General features: G+C 53.8%; 1 protein-coding gene across 1 annotated transcript in view; it reads right to left on the bottom strand.

Moving 5' to 3' along the window:
• Positions 1-1,949: 1,949 nt before the first annotated feature.
• The window catches only part of CNGB3 (cyclic nucleotide gated channel subunit beta 3), a 52,749-nt gene continuing 34,317 nt past the window's right edge, over positions 1,950-20,381 (bottom strand). The window contains exons 10-13 of the mRNA XM_045581599.1: positions 19,486-19,569; positions 9,004-9,122; positions 2,254-2,397; positions 1,950-2,116 (exon numbers count right to left, since the gene is read on the bottom strand). Coding sequence (XP_045437555.1) covers positions 2,026-2,116; positions 2,254-2,397; positions 9,004-9,122; positions 19,486-19,569 — 438 coding nt within the window. The 3' untranslated portion in view covers positions 1,950-2,025. The remainder of the gene's footprint in view (positions 2,117-2,253; positions 2,398-9,003; positions 9,123-19,485; positions 19,570-20,381) is intronic.

The raw sequence follows: 20,381 nt of genomic DNA, 5'->3' as shown, positions 1-20,381 counted from the left end.
CCACAGAAGCTAGAAGGCAAGAGAATCCAGAAAATTGAAGATAATGTAAGAAACCTCTGGGACAACTTCAAGCGAACCAACATCAGAATTATGGGGGTCCCAGAAGATGAGAGAGAGCAAGATATCGAAAACATACTGAAAGAAATAGTGATAGAAAACTTCCCCCATCTGGTGAAAGAATTAGACTTACAAGTCCAGGAAGCACACAGAACTCCAAACAAAAGGAATCCAAAGAGGACCACACCGAGACACATCATTATTAAAATTCCAAGAGCAAAAGACAAAGAGAGAATATTAAAAGAAGCAAGAGCAAAGAAGGTAGTAATCTATAAAGGAGCACCTATACGATTGTCAGCTGACTTCTCAACAGAAACCATGCAGGCCAGAAGGGAATGGCAAGAAATATTCAAGGTGATGAATAGCGAGAACCTACAGCCAAAAATAATCTACCCAGCAAAGCTATCACTCAGAATCGAAGGCCAGATAAAGAGCTTCACTAATAAAAAAAAGCTAATGGAGTTCATCACTGCCAAAACAGAATTATATGAATTGCTGAAGGGGGTTCTTTCAGAAGAGAAGGTAAACAAAGATAAAAATTATGAACAACAAATACGTAACTATCAACAAGTGAATCTAAAAACCAAGGAAATTAAAAAAAAATCTGATGAACAATATTAACTGTTGAATATAATAGAATCAGAGGTTGTAGATATCAACGAATTGATTCTGAAGTTTAACAGAAAGGCAATGACCTAGAAGAGCGAACACAATACTGAAAAAGAACAAAATTGCGGGACAGACACTACCCAATGTCAAGACTTCCTATAAATGTACAGTAATCAAGAGGACATGGGACTGGCACACAAAATAATGGACACATAGGTCAATGAAACAGAATAGAAAGTCCAGAAATAGATCCAGATAAATATAGATAATTGATCTTTGACAAAGCAGCACCAACAATTTAATGTATAAAGAACAGTCTTTTCAATGGATGGTGCTGAAATAATTGGATGTCCATTTGCAAAATAAAAAATAAATCTAGACACAGACAAAAAAAAAAAAATATTTACTTAGTTACTTTATGACAATAGCATTTTAAATATCTTTTATAATAAAAGCCTAATATACTAAGTGTCCAATAATCTGGTCGTCCATTCAACCAATCAAAGCATAATATGCTAATGATATGCTAAGGTTGTGCAACCACTTGCTATGATGTGCACTGACCACCAGGAGGCAGATGCTATGACTGGTAGGTTAGCTTGCTGCTGGGGTCCGGCTGATCAGGACTGAGCAAGTTGGGCTGGACATGCCCTGAAGCCCTCCCGAAGTCTCTCCCCAGCTGGACAACCTCCCACATTGCTTTCCAGCCCAGTGGGGTCCCTCAGCCTTGCCTGTGCCCTCTTGCAATCTGGGACCCTTGCAATCGGAGAGCCAGTTTTATCCCAATCCCACTCAACATAGGAGCTGCCCCCTGGTGGTGAGTGTGCTCCTACAGGGAGAGCACTGCTCAGCCAGAAGCTGGGCTCACAGCTGGTGAGTACAGCGGTGGTGGGAGCCTCTCCCACCTTTGCAGCAGTGCTAAGGGTGGCATAGCCCACTTCCCACTGAAACAGGCCCAAGCCAGCAGTTGGACATCCCCCCAGGGCTCCCGGATTGCAAGAGGTTGCAGGCCGGGCTGAAGGACCGCCCCCCCACCCCAACCCAGTACACAAATTTTGTGCACCGGTCTCTAGTTTTTAAATAAAAAGTATTAACTGAACACCATAAAAATACTATAGAAAGTGTGGTTTTCCCTCAAAAGCTCGTGGGGGAGCCTCAGGGAGAAACTGGAGACTCTCTTCTCCAACCAACTCCTCTGAGCCAGTAAGTGGGAGCTGGATGGTTGGGGGCTGGGTAGGTGGGGGTGCTCTGGGCCAGGCCTCCCTGGGCTGCATCCTCTGCTCATCTGCGCGGTTCGCTCTCTGCAGTCTGAGCAGCCGCGTGGGGTGGCTCTGCTGCTCCAGGTAGAGTCTGCAAGTCTCAGGTGTCTGGTCTTGGTGGGAAGAGGGAGGCAAGTCCTTGCGTAGGAGAGGTCGCTGCTGAGGCTGGAGCCGTCTCCCGGAGCAGAGCCCTGTGGGGAGGCGTGTGAGGGGGGTAGGGTTGGGGGGCACCCGCATGGCCCACGGCACTGCTCCGTGTACCTGCGGACTAGGCTCCCGGCCCCCCCTTGGGGATGGAGAGCCAAGCCTCTAGGAGGGCCGGGCACACCTGGCTTTCTCCAAGAGGAGCTTTTCCGAGTCCGGGTAATGTGCCAGGGTTTCTCGGAGGGCCTTCCTGTCCAGGGCGAGAAGGTGGGCGAAGCCTTGGGCCATCACGCTGGCAGTCCGGCGGCTTCCTGTAGCTGCCAGGAGGCTGAGAGAGAGAAAGAGAGAAAGAGACACAGAGACACAGAGAGATATTGGGGGCAGTCTTCCTCTATCCCCACCAAAATCTTAAAAATAAATCAAACCCTAACCATCCTCTGCTGCAGAGAGCTCAGCCCACTGAGCCCCGAGCCTCCGAAGGTTGCCCCGCTCAGCCTCCCATCAGGCACGGGGCCCCTCAGCGCCTGTGGGACTCCGCCAGGTCCCAGGAGCGCAGTCTGGACTGTGTCCCCTCTTTGTTTTTCTGGACCCACTGCTGCCCGTTTGCACAGGAGGCTGACTCCTGCGGCGGGCCTCCACTCTGGGGCCCCCCGGGGAGGACCACCAGAATAAGTGGGGGCGCAGGCAGTGGGGCTGCAGCATTCCTCTCGCCTTCGCCAGGACTAGGTGAGAAGGCTGTTCCCACAATTCCGAGCTCCCAAGCCTCCTGGCCTAATAGGCCCGCAGGGTTCTGGTGACTGCCTGCCCCTGTCCCACCCCAGCCTGGAAATGCTCAAATCTCAGTGATGCCTGCTTACAAAGGTGACTCCCATGTCTCCCCATCCTTACCTCCCAGACCACCTCATTTCTCAGTATCCCAACTGCTCTGTAGCTAAGTCACTCGCATACAACGTCCTGAATGTCACTGGATTCTGGGATTTATGTTCCTCAGAGACATAGCTGAGAGTTTTGCATTTGGGGAGTAACCAACAGAGTGAATAAAATGAATAAAACAAACAAACAAACAAACAAACGAACAAACAAAAAAACACACCAATACAACAAAAACACACATCAAGTGAACAAAAATACTATCATTCACCAGTAACCCCCCCAAACAAACAAACGAACAAACAAACAAACAAACAAAAAAACACACCAATACAACAAAAACACACACCAAGTGAACAAAAATACTATCATTCACCAGTAACTTGGAAAATAAGGTTTGATCTTTGAAACCAAGTAAAGAAAAAACATATCTCAAATGTTCAAAAATGAACACCACTTTTGGCTATGATAACACAGACTGAATGTCTCAGAGTCAACTAGTCAGACCCGGAGAAAGAAGGCCACACGAATAAGCACAGTCGTGTGTGTGTGTGTGTGTGTGTGTGTGTGTGTGTGTGTGTGTGTAGCTGCAGGACGCTTAGCCTGAGGGCTGACTGTAGACAATGTGCCCTCCTCCAGCTGCTGCTGCCGAAAGTGAGCTTCCCACTGGCTGCTAATTGTGAACAAACTAGTCAGGCACTGGGGACCTTCAGAATGTTCCTGTGGTCTGCAGATAAGCAAACACCATTCTCTAATACTATAGAAATACATGAAGTAATGATGGCAAAGAAGTTTCCAAAATTAATGACAGACACCAGACAACAGATCCAGAAAACTCAGGCATTTCTGAGCATAAAATACTACTACCCAAGAAACTCTATCCCTAGACATATCATAATTAAATGGTAATAAATCAAAAATAAAGAAAACCTTGAAAAGAGCTGGAGGAACAAAGATAATAACTACAACAGCAGACTTTTTATCCCAAACTGTGCAAGTGAGAAGAGAGTGGGATGATCACCCACAATTCTTTGTGCATGAAATTGTCCTTTGAAAGTGAAGGAGACACAAAGATTGTCAGGAAAAACAAAAATTAGGAATGACATTAGCAGAACCACTCTGCAAGAAATGTTGAAGGAATTCTTCACGAGGGAGGACAATGATACTGTTAGAAACGTGGGTCTTCGTAGAGAATGGAAGACACGGAGAAGGAGCAAATGGAGGTAAAACGACACTAAAATATTTCATTTCTCTTAATCTTAACTGATCTAAAAGGTAACTCCAGCACGTGGGTAAGGGCAAGGACTGCCCGTGTCCTGAGGCTGGAGGGAAGAATGGGGAACCGTTACGAGGCTGCACACACGTGTAAGCAGTCCAGTGTTATGTGAAGGGAGCTTGACTCCATTTAAAAGGTGGACTGCAAACTCTAGGGCCACCACCAAAGCTTTTGAAAGGAGTACAATTGCTGTGCTAAGGGAGGAGAGAAGATGGGATCATATGGAATGCGCCATTAAAGGCAGAAAAGGGGAGAACCTAGTGCTAGGCCCCCGTGAGGCCCAGACAGGGCTTCTACCTGCACTGCACACTGAATGTGGCGCAGGCCCCGCCAGGCCGCTGAGAGTGAAGTTACTCCTCCAACACAGAAAGTGTGCACTTGGAACTACACACGTGGGCCATGTCAACACTTACCTCTTTGTTCCACATTTTAAACGTATTGCTCCATGGCAAAAACATGGACATTTCCGTCCTTTCCTGAGGTTCTCCCAAGACACTCTCTGCCTTCACCTTTTCTTTAAGCAAAATACATTTTTATCTATCTATCTATCTATCTATCTATCTATCTATATCTATATCTATCTATCTATCTATCTATCTATCTATCTATCTATAATCTATCTATCTATCTATCTATCACCTATCATCTATATAACATTCATTAATCAATATATTAGCTATTTATCTATTTTCCTATTTACTTACCTATTTATTATCCATTACTCAATCTCTATATATCATTCACCAATCTATTAGTTATTTACCTATCTATTTACTTACCTACATATCATCCGTTAATCAATCTTTCTATTATCTATCATTATCTATTATTCACCTACCTATCTATCATCTATCACCATAATCATCTCTTCAGTCATGTATCTACCTATATATCTATCTCCCTGCCTTTCTCTCCATGGAATGGATGTTAATATTTGAAGACTCGATGCTTGGATGAGCCTATTCCATTCCCACCTGTCTCCTTGGACACAGGGTGCAGAGGTCAGCCAGAGCTAGGTGGCCACGGGAGCTTAATTTGGGCCCGAGAGTGTCTCTGTGCTGTCAGACTATGACAACAGAATGGAAATTACATGTTTAAATGACAGGTTATTTTTAGATTTCTCCAGCTTTAATTAACCTTGATTACAGGTTACACATTTGCAGTGCTTGATGAGTATTTGAACAAAGTAATTGCCAAATGCATGTTGCCCAAACTCTCTCTGCACTGTTTAAAATAGCACTCCCCTCCGCAAGCACTTCTCTAGCATTCCACGATAGAAAGCTTCACTCATTAAGCACCAGAGTGAGAGGATCCCACACAGTTTCGGAAGGAGCATTGCTGGGGACACCCAGGAATAGTGATTAGTGTCCAGGAAACAAGGACTGGCTCCAATTCTAGAGCCTCCTCTGTGTGCCGGGACCTCAGACACAAACCTAAGGACCTTTTTGGTTCTCACGGCCATCATGCAGCCACTGAGGGCTGGGTGTTGTCAGCACAGTGAGGCTGGGGAGAGGAGAGTTCCGAGAGCACAGTGCAGTTTCTGGAAAGGACACAGGCTTGGGGAGGAGATGCCACTAGTCATTTATTCAGTGCGCCTCGGAGCAGCTCCTTGTCTCCCTGTTAGGAGGCAGGCCACTGGGAGCATCTGCTGTAAGTGTCTGATCATCTTTAGGCAGACAGTGCTTATGGACTCCTGATATTCAATTGTGAAAATGGTGCTACCAGGTAAATTTCTGGCTGAGAACTTTTGAACCTGAATTTGTGTTATGTAACTAACTCGCAACAAATGTGCTAACTTTGTGCAGGAGGAAGGTAACTGCTCCCAGAAGCCGGAGCGTGTACTCTGCCGTAAGCAGGCTGGGGACCAGGAAGCTGCGGAGAGAACGGAGCTGGTGGGCTAAGTCAGGTCTGGGGTCAAGAGCCCAGGACCCAAGAGTGCTCATGGCTCATGTCCAAGGGCAGAGAAGGGGGACGTCTCAGCTCGGGCAGTGAGCGTGCACTCCACTCTCCTCACTCCGCCTTTCCTGGTCTTTCAGCCTCAGCAGACGCAGGTCCCAACCTCTCTGAGGGCCATCTGCACTCACTGATCCGAATGCCCATCTGTCCCCAAACCCTCACAGCCACCCCCAGATGTCACGTTTCCTCAGCCAGGGAGGCCCCTGCGCTGAGCTGACCTGAGCTGAACATCCCAGCATGGTGTTCACAGGTGCGATGGCGGGGTGAGGTACATTCAGTGTGAGAGGACCTGCGTGTCCAAAAGCCAGGTATGTATCGGGAGTAGGGCAACATGAAAGCTGTGTGTGTGTGTGTAAATGGAACTATTGCAAGGCAAACACATGTTCGCCGGGGCCACCTCCTGTTTGTTGGAGGAAAACCCCATGCCTGGATTCCTGTCGCCTTAGAGCTTCGACTGCACAGGCACAAAGCACACAGCCCTTTCCCCACAGCAGGTCCTGGTTTCAGACGTGAACTGGCCTGAGAGCAAGGGGATGAACAAAGAAGAAGCCAGGTGAAAAGTATGAGAAAGAATGAAGGAATTCTTCACGAGGGAGGACAATGATACTGTTGTCAGGTGAAAAGTATGAGAAAGGACAGAAGAGTAACATGTCATTGAATCGTTTCCATCCCTGTTCATTTCCACCCTCCAGGTGCCCCGGGGAGGACTCTGCTGGGATACTCTGGCTGGAAAACACTCTGTCCAACCAACAAATAAGCAGCGTAACTGTTTGTCTGGAGTCAGACAGCTAGCAATGTCCTACATCAGTGACCAGGACCCCTGGACAGGCAGGTTCTCTCTTACCTGTCCTCCCCGCCATGGACACTGAGGTCCAGCATAAGGAAAGGGGCTCATTCAAGAGCAATGCCTATGAGTCTTGTTGAAATTAAAATCCAAGACCAGACCTGACTTTAAGTCAAAGCATCTTTCCTGCCGAAACCGGTTTGGCTCAGTGGATAGAGCTTCGGCTTGGGGACTGAAAGGTCCCAGGTTCGATTCCGGTCGAGGGCATGTACCTTGGTTGTGGGCATATCCCCAGTAGGGGGTGTGCAAGAGGCAGCTGGCCGATGCTTCTCTCTCATCGTCGTTCCTAGCTCTCTATCTCTCTCCCTTCCGCTCTGTAAAATATCAATAAAATAAAAAAAATAAATAAATAAAAGCATCTTTCCTTTATTTCCTGGATGTTGGGAAAGTGAGGAGGAGAGGAGGCCAGCCTGGCTGGGGGGAGGGGCGATGAGTGGTGAGCGGTGAGCAAATAAACAGGCCCAGAGAAAATGGTTTCATTAGCAGACACTGAAGGAGGACTGTCGTTTTCTGGGACTGCTTAGAGCCATGCAGAGGAACAGCCTGTTGCTGCAAACCCAGTGAAATAAGGAAGTCTCTCCAGGCGCCACGGAGCACCACTCTGTGCGCAGCCTGCATTACACATCGGTCCCTTTTTCCGGAAAATAACCTGTGAGGGCAGCACTGGATTCCCGTGTTTACAGTCTGTCTCCAAGTCTGGGGCAGTGCTTGTAATCTAGCAGGCACTAAGCATGCAGTGGATATATGCTGGATGAATAAGTGAGAACGTTTAAATACAATAACATGTGTGGAAGTGTCTAACCCACAAAATGCCTAGATCTTCTTATTCTTGGGGATAAACTTGTCCTGGTCAATAGTAAATAATAATTACAATAGTTAATATTTATTGAGCTCTTAATAGATGTCGGATAGCATAATAATAATTAACCCATCTGTCAGCTCTCTGAGGTAAGTTCAACTATTGTAGTTTTTAAGATGCAGAAACAGGACGAGAGAAGGAAGGAGCACGGACAGAACCAGAAGTGCTGGGCAAAGCTGTGGACTCTGGCCCCACAGCTGTGCTCTCATCACTCGCTGCCTCCACACCAGGGTGCTCTCCCTCCCTCCGCTGTTCATCCATCCATCCCTCCTTCCAGCACCTGCTCAGCCTCCCCACTGCGAACAGACTGGGGCCTCAGCACGACAGGGCCACCGGACAGGGCCATCGGACATGGTCACCGGACAGGGCCACCGGACAGGGCCATCAGACAGGGCCTCCGGACAGGGCCACCGGACAGGGCCATCGGACAGGGCCACCGGACAGGGCCACCGGACAGGGCCATCGGACAGGGCGTCCGGACATGGTCACTGGACATGGTCACCGGACAGGGCCACCGGACAGGGCCATCGGACAGGGCCACCGGACAGGGCCACCGGACAGGGCCTCCGGACAGGGCCACCGGACAGGGCCACCGGACAGGGCCTCCGGACAGGGCCATCGGACAGGGCCTCCGGACAGGGCCTCCGGACAGGGCCTCCGGACAGGGCCATCGGACAGGGCCTCCGGACATGGCCACCGGACAGGGCCTCCGGACAGGGCCTCCGGACAGAACCACCGGACAGGGCCATTGGACATGGCCATCAGACAGGGCCTCCGGACAGGGCCATCGGACAGGGCCTCCGGACAGGGCCATCGGACAGGGCCATCGGACCTGGTCACCGGACAGGGCCTCCGGACAGGGCCTCCGGACAGGGCCTCCGGACAGGGCCACAGGACAGGGCCTCCGGACATGGCCACAGGACAGGGCCTCCGGACAGGGTCTCCGGACAGGGCCACCGGAGAGGTCTCTGGGGAAGGCCAGGGCACCTGGGAGTGCGCCGAGTCCTCGCCTTCCCAACGCTCACAGTCAGACCTTTAATACCATGAAGAGGGACCGTCCATGTGTTAGGAGCTAAGATCTCTCTTCTGTGACAAACGCAGGCTTTGAGGCGTGGGGGCCTTCCCGTACCTAAGCTCTCCGAACACCGTCCCCGCTGTCAGAGTGGCCAGGACTTGAGCAGCATCGGCGCCTCCGAGAACCCACAGCTGCCCCTGCTTCACGATGTACATTTCCCTGCCGACCTCTCCCTGCGGCCAAGAGAGAGGGACTTTACTACAGCTGTCACTCCACAGGAGCACATTCACCTCCCAGATGTCATGCATGGAAGGAAGCTATTAGGGCCTATGAGCAGGGGTGTGTGTGGGCCTGTGAGCAGGGGTGTGTGTGGGCCTGTGAGCAGGGGTGTGTGTGGGCCTGTGAGCAGGGGTGTGTGTGGGCCTGTGAGCAGGGGTGTCTGTGGGCACATGGTGACAGCTCAGCCAGCACTGCCCGGGCGGACGTGGGAGGGAGAACTGGTGTCCTGGTGTCCGTGCTGCCGGGAGCTGCTTTGCTTTGGAGAAGGCGCCCGTCTGCCCAGAGCACTGGGCTACAGCCATGGCTCCTCAGCACCAGGCTGGCTTTAGCAGCTGGGCACAGGCTGTGTGCGCTGTCCTCCCTCTCCGTGTGGAGGGAGATGGGATGTGGCGGTTCCTGCTTATCCTGGGGCCCTGGGGGCAGGGCAAGGACCCGGGCAGCCTGTGTTCTCCCCTGGCCCCAGGATGCCGTTATTGTGGGTGCCCGAGGCCCCGGGCAGGACACACAGCTGTCAGCACCGCTCAGCGGAAGGAAGGCTGTGAGGGTCCCTGGTGTCTACTCTCGAGTCTAATCCATGGTTGGTCCTGCAGCTGTGTGACCAGCCTCAGGTAAGAACCATAAAAGGGCAATAAATACACAGTCTCAACAACTGAATCTAAAAATCAAAGAACCAGCAGAACAAAAGCCATGTATGGGGCCTCGTGGATGCTAGACATAGAGGGTGACGGCTCTGTGAGTGACACAGTCTGACCACTGTGCTGTCCACCCGAAACCAACACAACGTGTGTGTCCACTGGAACTGAACATACAACTGAGTGAAAACCCTGCCACAGATCCCACAGGCAGCCAGGCTTCCCGCTGGGCAGACGTCAGCTCTGTGCCCACCGCCCCGCTGGAGAGGCCGCGGCTCCCCCGGGGAGGAGGCCCGGAGGCCCGCTCCTGCCCCAGCCTCTGCCCGCCCGCTGGAGAGGCCGCGGCTCCCCCGAGGAGGAGGCCCGGAGGCCCGCTCCTGCCCCAGCCTCTGCCCGCCCGCTGGAGAGGCCGCGGCTCCCCCGGGAGGAGGCCCGGAGGCCCGCTCCTGCCCCAGCCTCTGCCCGCCCGCTGGAGAGGCCGCGGCTCCCCCGGGGAGGAGGCCCGGAGGCCCGCTCCTGCCCCAGCCTCTGCCCGCCCGCTGGAGAGGCCGCGGCTCCCCCGGGAGGAGGCCCGGAGGCCCGCTCCTGCCTCCAGCTGCTGCCTGATGTCCTTCCCCGCCGGCCCTGCATGGCTGCTGCCGCAGCGCCTCAGCCACAGTGACAGCTTCGTGGGGACTCATAGGAGCCACCACGCCAGTGGGTGGTGGGACCCTCGGGACTCCTCCTCCCTCCGAGAGGCAGATGACTGTGCCTCACTGGAGACCTAGGTAGCATCTGGGCCACGAACAGCTGTTCAACTCTGAACGAGCCAGTTGCACAATCCTAGCAACTCTCTGATGACAGTGCCTCGATATTGTCAAAAGGTCCAAAGCACAACCTGAACTCAGGATGGAACAGCGGGGACTCGAGTTTATGCTCTGCAATGGCGGCGATGATGTGCCCTTTGTTCCCCGGAAGAGAGGGCCTGCGAGACAGCCGCTCACTCAGGAAGGAGGAGAGACAGCCGCTCACTCAGGAAGGAGGAGAGACAGCCGCTCACTCAGCAGGAGGAGAGACAGCCGCTCACTCAGCAGGAGGAGAGACAGCCGCTCACTCAGGAAGGAGGAGAGACAGCCGCTCACTCAGGAAGGAGAGACAGCCGCTCACTCAGGAAGGAGGAGAGACAGCCGCTCACTCAGGAAGGAGGAGAGACAGCCGCTCACTCAGGAAGGAGAGACAGCCGCTCACTCAGGAAGGAGGAGAGACAGCCGCTCACTCAGGAAGGAGAGACACTCAGGAGGAGAGACAGCCGCTCACTCAGGAAGGAGGAGAGACAGCCGCTCACTCAGGAAGGAGGAGAGACAGCCGCTCACTCAGCAGGAGGAGAGACAGCCGCTCACTCAGGAAGGAGGAGAGACAGCCGCTCACTCAGCAGGAGGAGAGACAGCCGCTCACTCAGCAGGAGGAGAGACAGCCGCTCACTCAGGAAGGAGAGACAGCCGCTCACTCAGGAAGGAGGAGAGACAGCCGCTCACTCAGCAGGAGGAGAGACAGCCGCTCACTCAGGAAGGAGGAGAGACAGCCGCTCACTCAGGAAGGAGGAGAGACAGCCGCTCACTCAGCAGGAGGAGAGACAGCCGCTCACTCAGGAAGGAGAGACAGCCGCTCACTCAGGAAGGAGAGACAGCCGCTCACTCAGGAAGGAGGAGAGACAGCCGCTCACTCAGCAGGAGGATAGACAAGCCGCTCACTCAGGAAGGAGAGACAGCCGCTCACTCAGCAGGAGGAGAGACAGCCGCTCACTCAGGAAGGAGGAGAGACAGCCGCTCACTCAGGAAGGAGGAGAGACAGCCGCTCACTCAGGAAGGAGAGACAGCCGCTCACTCAGGAAGGAGAGACAGCCGCTCACTCAGCAGGAGGAGAGACAGCTGCTCACTCAGGAAGGAGGAGAGACAGCCGCTCACTCAGGAAGGAGGAGAGACAGCCGCTCACTCAGGAAGGAGGAGAGACAGACAGCCGCTCACTCAGCAGGAGGAGAGACAGCCGCTCACTCAGGAAGGAGAGACAGCCGCTCACTCAGGAAGGAGGAGAGACAGCCGCTCACTCAGGAAGGAGAGACAGCCGCTCACTCAGGAAGGAGGAGAGACAGCCGCTCACTCAGGAAGGAGAGACAGCCGCTCACTCAGGAAGGAGGAGAGACAGCCGCTCACTCAGGAAGGAGAGACAGCCGCTCACTCAGCAGGAGGAGAGACAGCCGCTCACTCAGGAAGGAGGAGAGACAGCCGCTCACTCAGCAGGAGGAGAGACAGCCGCTCACTCAGCAGGAGGAGAGACAGCCGCTCACTCAGGAAGGAGAGACAGCCGCTCACTCAGCAGGAGGAGAGACAGCCGCTCACTCAGGAAGGAGAGACAGCCGCTCACTCAGCAGGAGGAGAGACAGCCGCTCACTCAGCAGGAGGAGAGACAGCCGCTCACTCAGGAAGGAGAGACAGCCGCTCACTCAGGAAGGAGGAGAGACAGCCGCTCACTCAGGAAGGAGGAGAGACAGCCGCTCACTCAGCAGGAGGAGAGACAGCCGCTCACTCAGGAAGGAGAGACAGCCGCTCACTCAGGAAGGAGGAGAGACAGCCGCTCACTCAGGAAGGAGAGACAGCCGCTCACTCAGGAAGGAGGAGAGACAGCCGCTCACTCAGGAAGGAGGAGAGACAGCCGCTCACTCAGCAGGAGGAGAGACAGCCGCTCACTCAGGAAGGAGAGACAGCCGCTCACTCAGGAAGGAGAGACAGCCGCTCACTCAGGAAGGAGGAGAGACAGCCGCTCACTCAGCAGGAGGAGAGACAGCCGCTCACTCAGCAGGAGGAGAGACAGCCGCTCACTCAGCAGGAGGAGAGACAGCCGCTCACTCAGGAGAGGAGAGACAGCCGCTCACTCAGGAGAGGAGAGACAGCCGCTCACTCAGGAAGGAGGAGAACAGCCGCTCACTCAGGAAGGAGAGACAGCCGCTCACTCAGAAGGAGGAGAGACAAGCCGCTCACTCAGCAGGAGGAGAGACAGCCGCTCACTCAGAGGAGGAGAGACAGCCGCTCACTCAGGAAGGAGGAGAGACAGCCGCTCACTCAGGCAGGAGGAGAGACAGCCGCTCACTCAGCAGGAAGGAGAGACAGCCGCTCACTCAGCAGGAGGAGAGACAGCCGCTCACTCAGCAGGAGGAGAGACAGCCGCTCACTCAGGAAGGAGAGACAGCCGCTCACTCAGGAAGGAGAGACAGCCGCTCACTCAGGAAGGAGGAGAGACAGCCGCTCACTCAGCAGGAGGAGAGACAGCCGCTCACTCAGGAAGGAGAGACAGCCGCTCACTCAGCAGGAGGAGAGACAGCCGCTCACTCAGGAAGGAGGAGAGACAGCCGCTCACTCAGGAAGGAGGAGAGACAGCCGCTCACTCAGGAAGGAGAGACAGCCGCTCACTCAGGAAGGAGAGACAGCCGCTCACTCAGGAAGGAGGAGAGAGAGCCGCTCAATCAGGAAGGAGGAGAGACAGCCGCTCACTCAGGAAGGAGAGACAGCCGCTCACTCAGGAAGGAGAGACAGCCGCTCACTCAGCAGGAGGAGAGACAGCTGCTCACTCAGGAAGGAGGAGAGACAGCCGCTCACTCAGGAAGGAGAGACAGCCGCTCACTCAGGAAGGAGGAGAGACAGCCGCTCACTCAGGAAGGAGAGACAGCCGCTCACTCAGGAAGGAGGAGAGACAGCCGCTCACTCAGCAGGAGGAGAGACAGCCGCTCACTCAGGAAGGAGAGACAGCCACTCACTCAGGAAGGAGGAGAGACAGCCGCTCACTCAGGAAGGAGGAGAGACAGCCGCTCACTCAGCAGGAGGAGAGACAGCCGCTCACTCAGGAAGGAGAGACAGCCGCTCACTCAGCAGGAGGAGAGACAGCCGCTCACTCAGGAAGGAGAGACAGCCGCTCACTCAGGAAGGAGAGACAGCCGCTCACTCAGCAGGAGGAGAAACAGCTGCTCACTCAGGAAGGAGGAGAGACAGCCGCTCACTCAGGAAGGAGGAGAGACAGCCGCTCACTCAGGAAGGAGGAGAGACAGCCGCTCACTCAGCAGGAGGAGAGACAGCCGCTCACTCAGGAAGGAGAGACAGCCGCTCACTCAGGAAGGAGAGACAGCCGCTCACTCAGCAGGAGGAGAGACAGCCGCTCACTCAGCAGGAGGGAGGAGAGACAGCCGCTCACTCAGGAGGGAGGAGAGACAGCCGCTCACTCAGGAAGGAGAGACAGCCGCTCACTCAGGAAGGAGAGACAGCCGCTCACTCAGGAAGGAGGAGAGACAGCCGCTCACTCAGCAGGAGGAGAGACAGCCGCTCACTCAGGAAGGAGGAGAGACAGCCGCTCACTCAGCAGGAGGAGAGACAGCTGCTCCACTCAGCAGGAGGAGAGACAGCCGCTCACTCAGGAAGGAGAGACAGCCGCTCACTCAGGAAGGAGAGACAGCCGCTCACTCAGGAAGGAGAGACAGCCGCTCACTCAGGAAGGAGAGACAGCCGCTCACTCAGGAAGGAGGAGAGACAGCCGCTCACTCAGGAAGGAGGAGAGACAGCCGCTCACTCAGGAAGGAGGAGAGACAGCCGCTCACTCAGGAAGGAGAGACAGCCGCTCACTCAGGAAGGAGAGACAGCCGCTCACTCAGCAGGAGGAGAGACAGCTGCTCACTCAGGAAGGAGGAGAGACAGCCGCTCACTCAGGAAGGAGGAGAGACAGCCGCTCACTCAGGAAGGAGAGACAGCCGCTCACTCAGGAAGGAGAGACAGCCGCTCACTCAGGAAGGAGAGACAGCCGCTCACTCAGAAGGCGGAGAGACAGCCGCTCACTCAAGCAGGAGGAGAGACAGCCGCTCACTCAGGAAGGAGAGACAGCCACTCACTCAGGAAGGAGGAGAGACAGCCGCTCACTCAGGAAGGAGAGACAGCCGCTCACTCAGCAGGAGGAGAGACAGCCGCTCACTCAGGAAGGAGAGACAGCCGCTCACTCAGCAGGAGGAGAGACAGCCGCTCACTCATCAGGAGGAGATACAGCTCAGCCTCTCTGGGAAGTTTTGAGTCTTTCAGCACCAGGGCTGTTATCCTAAACACGGATTCTGTTGTGCTATAATTCCTGGCACACGCTACCTCTTGGGGAACTCTGAAGGGAAACCCTCATCTCCTCTCCCCATTAGCTTTATGAGGAGGGGAGAGGAGGTATCACTTCCATTTTACAGGAAGGAAAGGCCCCCATGCAAAGTGCAGGACAGGCACTGGCAGCAGAAACCGCCCGGAAAATCCCTCCCTGACCGAGCGAGGCAGGACGATGCTCTGGGTTCCCGGGCAGGATGCTAAGCACGCATTTATTCTCGTGTACACATCAAAGCACATTTCCCCTACAGATGGGTCTTGTGGGGTTATTTCCATGATCTCTACGCGAATAACTCTATCTTGCATTTGCACAGTATTTTAAAAATCACAATATCTGGTAGTTATATTGCTCCTTATTTTAATTCCTATATTTGTTCTATCAAACATCCTACTTTATAATTACAAAGCACTTTCATAGATACTAACTCATTTCTTTCTTTATTCCCCTTTTTGCTGGATTTGTCAGGGCGACACTGATTAACAAAATTACACGTTTCAAAATCACACAATTCCACAACACGTCACTGTGCACTGTTCCACCCCAACCAAGTCCCGGCCCATCACCATGTATTCCCCTCCCCTCCTCAGCTCATTAACTCTGGCAGTAATCCCAGTGAGGCCAAAGAGGAGAGAGAGTCACTGCTATTTAAAAACTGGTGGTGGAGGCTCCAACACTGGTGTCTGAGCAACCTCACAGGCTGGAGGCTGATGGAGAGCATCATGTCACCGACTCTAACCCACACAGCTAGACCACACCCACACCTGCAATACCGAGACCAACCTCTTAGGAACCGACAGAATGGCTCTGAACTGTTTTTCACAAGTCCCCGGAAATTAGTTTTCCAGGAGACACTCGGAAAGCAGTGATTAGAACAGGGCCAGTCCCTGATTCTCCGCATGGAGTGAGGCTTGAGTTGCTGGAGTGATTTTTCAAAGGCAGTTATTACAGCTGCCAGGAGGCAGAAGTGCGTAATGGGTGCTTAAATATAGTTCAGCACTTTTAATTATTTTTAACGATCATTTCAACAATTTCCAAGGAGATTTAGCATAATCAACGAACCAAAACTTGCACGGTTGCTTGCATATTTCTAGGCTAATGTCAGCCTTTCCTGCGAGTGTAATTAGCTTTCGAGTGAAGTAGACAGTCTCGAGCACAGGGTGGGAATGTGCAAAGCGGGATCAAACCCGCAGAGGCTGGCTGTGTGCTAATGAGGAGGACGTGCAGGAGGCCAGAGCTCCGAGGGGAGGGTGGCAACCCTCCCGTTTTCAGGGTGGCGGGGGGGTGGGGGAGCTGTTTGCAGGGCTGCTGGGAGCACTGCGACACCCAAAGTAACTGCCATTTGTTCTGGGAAAACTCCTGGATGATCTGTGAAGCATCCCCGCTCCCCCTAGAGGAGGCAGTCCCCTAACCCCCCACGAGGACTAGGCAGGTCGCAAACTCCGAGCCCTGGCGTTTCTTCTTACTCAGGCAACCTCCACAGAGCAGTCCTGTTTCTTTCCGGGGACTGCAGTGGTTTGTGGAAACAACAAGCAAAAACCAGGCGAATTTCAGATTTCTAAGATCTGGTCAGTGACAGCATCCATCTCTGTCATTGTCAACTAGGACTCCAACCCCCTCTTCAAAGCCGAGCAAAAAAGCCCGTGGCCTCTGCCTTCTCCTTTCTGCTCCGCCTGTCCTGCTCTCCCGCAGCTGTGCCCCCTTCTGCCCAGTGACGGGTGCGGGTGCGACATGGGGGAGACACCAGCCAAAGAGGCACGAGGGCCCCTCTGAGGCCGGCAGGCCCACTGCCAGGGCACTGCGGGCAGTCACTGCAGGTGCCTCTCGCGCAGGGTCCTGTGTGCATTTCCATTCTAACACGCCTGTGGTTTCATGTCACCAAGCCACCTGCTTCCGGGCCTGGCTGTGGGATTGCATGTTCGCTTTCCATCCCAGCACCGCCTCTGACAGCTCCCCGCGCTCCTCCCGGTCTCCCCGGACCCGGTGACCGTGCCCTCTTTCCTGACCTTCCGTGAGCTTCCATGAAGCCAGCTTCTGTGACGCGCGGCTCCCACAGACGGGCCTCCAGTCCCCCCTCTCCCGTACCAGGCTGGTCCCACCGCCGCCCGGCCGCCCTGGGAGCCCCACACTCGGCTGGACAGGGCCTCGCCGTTTGCCCGGCAGCCGCCGGAATGCCACGCTCTGTCCTGCCTCCGCCCCATGTGCCATCAGGCTTTCTGAAGGTCATCCCGCCCGCCTGCCAGCCCGCCTTCTCCATTGCCACCTCCCGGCCTTCGCCCCCCTTCCGAGAGGTGGCACGTTTTGGAGTTACGCGTTTATGTCTTGTCATTTATTGTTTATTTCATTGGTTTATTGCTTGTCTCTTCCATCAGGCGGTGATTCTCAACTTGGGCTGTATTTTAGAATTGCCTGGGAGCTTTTAAAATATACTTGTTTTTTAATTTGCTCTTTAGAGAGAGAGGAAGGAAGAGAGAGAGATAGAAACACCAATGAGAAACTTCACCAATGGGCTGCCTCCTGCACACTCCCTGCTGGGGATCGAGCAGGGACCTCGTGCTTCCTGAGTGGATGCTCCACCGCTGAGCCACACCGACTGGGGAAGACTCATCTGCTGTGTGGGCCCCACCAGACCAGCAGGGTGCAGGCTGGAGCCAGACCTCGAACCGCAGGCCAGTCTGATGACACCGATGAATAGCCTGGCATGGACCGAGTCCCCGGAGGACAAGAACGCCTTTTTATTTTATGTTTTCCCTGCGATTGTCCCCAGAGCCCAGCACGGTGCCTGGCCCGTCGTGTTCCAGACATTCCAGGAGTTTCATTGATTGAACAGTACTGAGGCCTTCGAGCTGTCTTTCCTGTGCTCTGCGGGTCCGCTCCCTGCTCCCAGCTCCCAGCTCCCAGCTCCCTGCTCCCTGCTCCCAGCTCCCTGCTCCCTGCTCCCAGCTCCCTGCTCCCAGCTCCCTGCTCCCTGCTCCCTGCTCCCAGCTCCCTGCTCCCTGCTCCCTGCTCCCAGCTCCCTGCTCCCTGCTCCCAGCTCCCTGCTCCCTGCTCCCTGCTCCCTGCTCCCAGCTCCCTGCTCCCTGCTCCCAGCTCCCAGCTCCCTGCTCCCTGCTCCCTGCTCCCTGCTCCCTGCTCCCAGCTCCCTGCTCCCTGCTCCCAGCTCCCTTCTCCCTGCTCCCTGCTCCCTGCTCCCTGCTCCCTGCTCCCAGCTCCCTGCTCCCTGCTCCCTGCTCCCAGCTCCCTGCTCCCTGCTCCCTGCTCCCAGCTCCCTGCTCCCTGCTCCCAGCTCCCTGCTCCCAGCTCCCTGCTCCCTGCTCCCAGCTCCCTGCTCCCAGCTCCCTGCTCCCTGCTCCCAGCTCCCTGCTCCCTGCTCCCTGCTCCCTGCTCCCTGCCCTCCTGCCTTTGAACCGCGCATTTCCTCTGCTTTCCATTTTGTTATTGTCCTGACTATGGGTTTAGTCTCTTAAAACATAAGACCCAAAATCCTCACCTTCCCTCCCGCACGTTAGTCTCAGAGATGTGGGGAAATGTTCGCTTACAGGAAACACTAGCAAATGTTCAAAAACGGACCACGATGTTCGGGACTGAAGGATGATGCAGCTCTAAAGCAAGGCTGTAAAGATCACTGTACAATGTGTGACGTGTGTGTGGAATGTGCCACATGACGGGACCAGCTTTACAACATCAGTACCGTGTGATGCCGTGTCTGAAACTACCCATCCAGCAGGATAACAAGATAGACCAACCCACGTGAGAGTGGTTGTTTCTGGGTGGTGGGATTTTTGTCTGTGCTTTGATATGTTTTCCTTTTTAAAAAATAATGAACATGGAGCATTTTTCATAAAAAGCACAGCAATATTTTTAAAAGATTTATTTTAAGGTTAATGGTCTGATGCATGAAATTTGTGCAGGGGGGGGGGGGGGGGGGTTGTGTCCCTCAGCCCAGCCTGCACCCTCTCAAATCGGACATCCCTCTTGCAATCTGGGACTGCTGGTTCCTAACTGCTCACCTGCCTGCCAGCCTGATCTCCCTAACTGCTCTCCCTTACTGGCCTGATCGCCCCTAACCACTTCTGCCTTGACCCCGCCACAATGGCTTTGTCTGAAAGGATGTCCGCAAAGTTGTCCAGAAGTTGTTCAGTCTAATTAGCATATTACCCTTTTATTAGTGTAGATTAACTATCACTAACTGGAGGAGCTAGATGGAAGTAAATGATAGGAAAGGGCAGGACCAGCCTTTATCTCTAACTTTCCCTCCATTTTAAGGTTTGGAATCGATGGGTGTGATGCTTGAAGGTTTACGTTTGTAAAAGGCAGCTTTTCAGATGACCCATTTATGTCCTGCAGGTACTGAAATCGGGTCGTCTTGTTCCACATTGAACTCGGACAGCACGGCTGTTTTCACAGAGTGTCCGCCTTAGCTATTGCTGTGTCATGGCCTCGCCCTGGGCAAATTCACACCAGCTCCTGACTTACGTCTGCACCCTCCATGTACCGCGTTATCTGTCGTGCGTGTGACAAACAGCACACTCACCTTTCTGCAGACAAAGTCACCAGGTAAGTAGATGGTGGATCTCAACCTGAGCAGCAGGTCATGGAGCATCTGTGTGTCACAGCCCTGCAGGGAAGAGCAAGGGAGAGAAGCAGTTCTTGTCGTTGCAGCTAACAGGCCAATATTCCAAAGGACGTCAGAATGCAGTGGAGGTGGAGAGCAGCAGACGACTCGTGTTAACACTGACATGCTAGTTCCAGTGGGAGTGGGCTCTTCTTGACCCAGGATATAGGAAACAAACCCGAGCCTACAGTACAGCAAGAGCTTGGGTGCTGGGTGCTGGACGTGGGTGTCAATCCTGTCTCCAGCCTCTATGGCTGCCTGACCGTGCATGCTCTCCATTTCCCGATCTGTTAAATGAGGTGGAAATAACACTCACCTCATAATGGCAAAATTTTACTCCTGCAAAACCTAATGCTTAATTGGTGATAGCTAGCTGTTCATGATTGTGATAATAATTATTAGTAGTGTATTAAGACTTTCATATATCAAAATCTTGGCTGAATTTTTTTCTTGTAACATTTCATACTGTTGTCAGACATTATCTAAGGTCTGATGTCTCCCCTTCCTGACTCAGTTATCATCACCTCACAGGTAGGATGATAGACTCAAAATCAATGATCTCTGGGGTAATGACTGTTCACTTGGACCTTAATAGTGTGACACAGGCTAGCTTTGTTAGAATACATGCTTGTGTTTGATATCTGCCCACATAATTTTAGTTTATCGACGTGGAAGGCTAAATAAAGCTTCCCTTTCCGTGGTGCCTGGAAGCTCGGGCTTTCCCCAGGCCCTTTCCTCTCTCCCCCTGGAGCCGCCTGCGGACAGCGGCTTCCTGCTTGCGGTGGTCCTGCCCTCCCGCAGGGACTGAGAAGCAG

Source organism: Pipistrellus kuhlii, unplaced genomic scaffold (assembly GCF_014108245.1).
Source record: "Pipistrellus kuhlii isolate mPipKuh1 unplaced genomic scaffold, mPipKuh1.p scaffold_m20_p_14, whole genome shotgun sequence".
Classification (NCBI taxonomy): domain Eukaryota; kingdom Metazoa; phylum Chordata; class Mammalia; order Chiroptera; family Vespertilionidae; genus Pipistrellus; species Pipistrellus kuhlii.
This window is presented reverse-complemented; position numbering and strand designations above follow the sequence as displayed.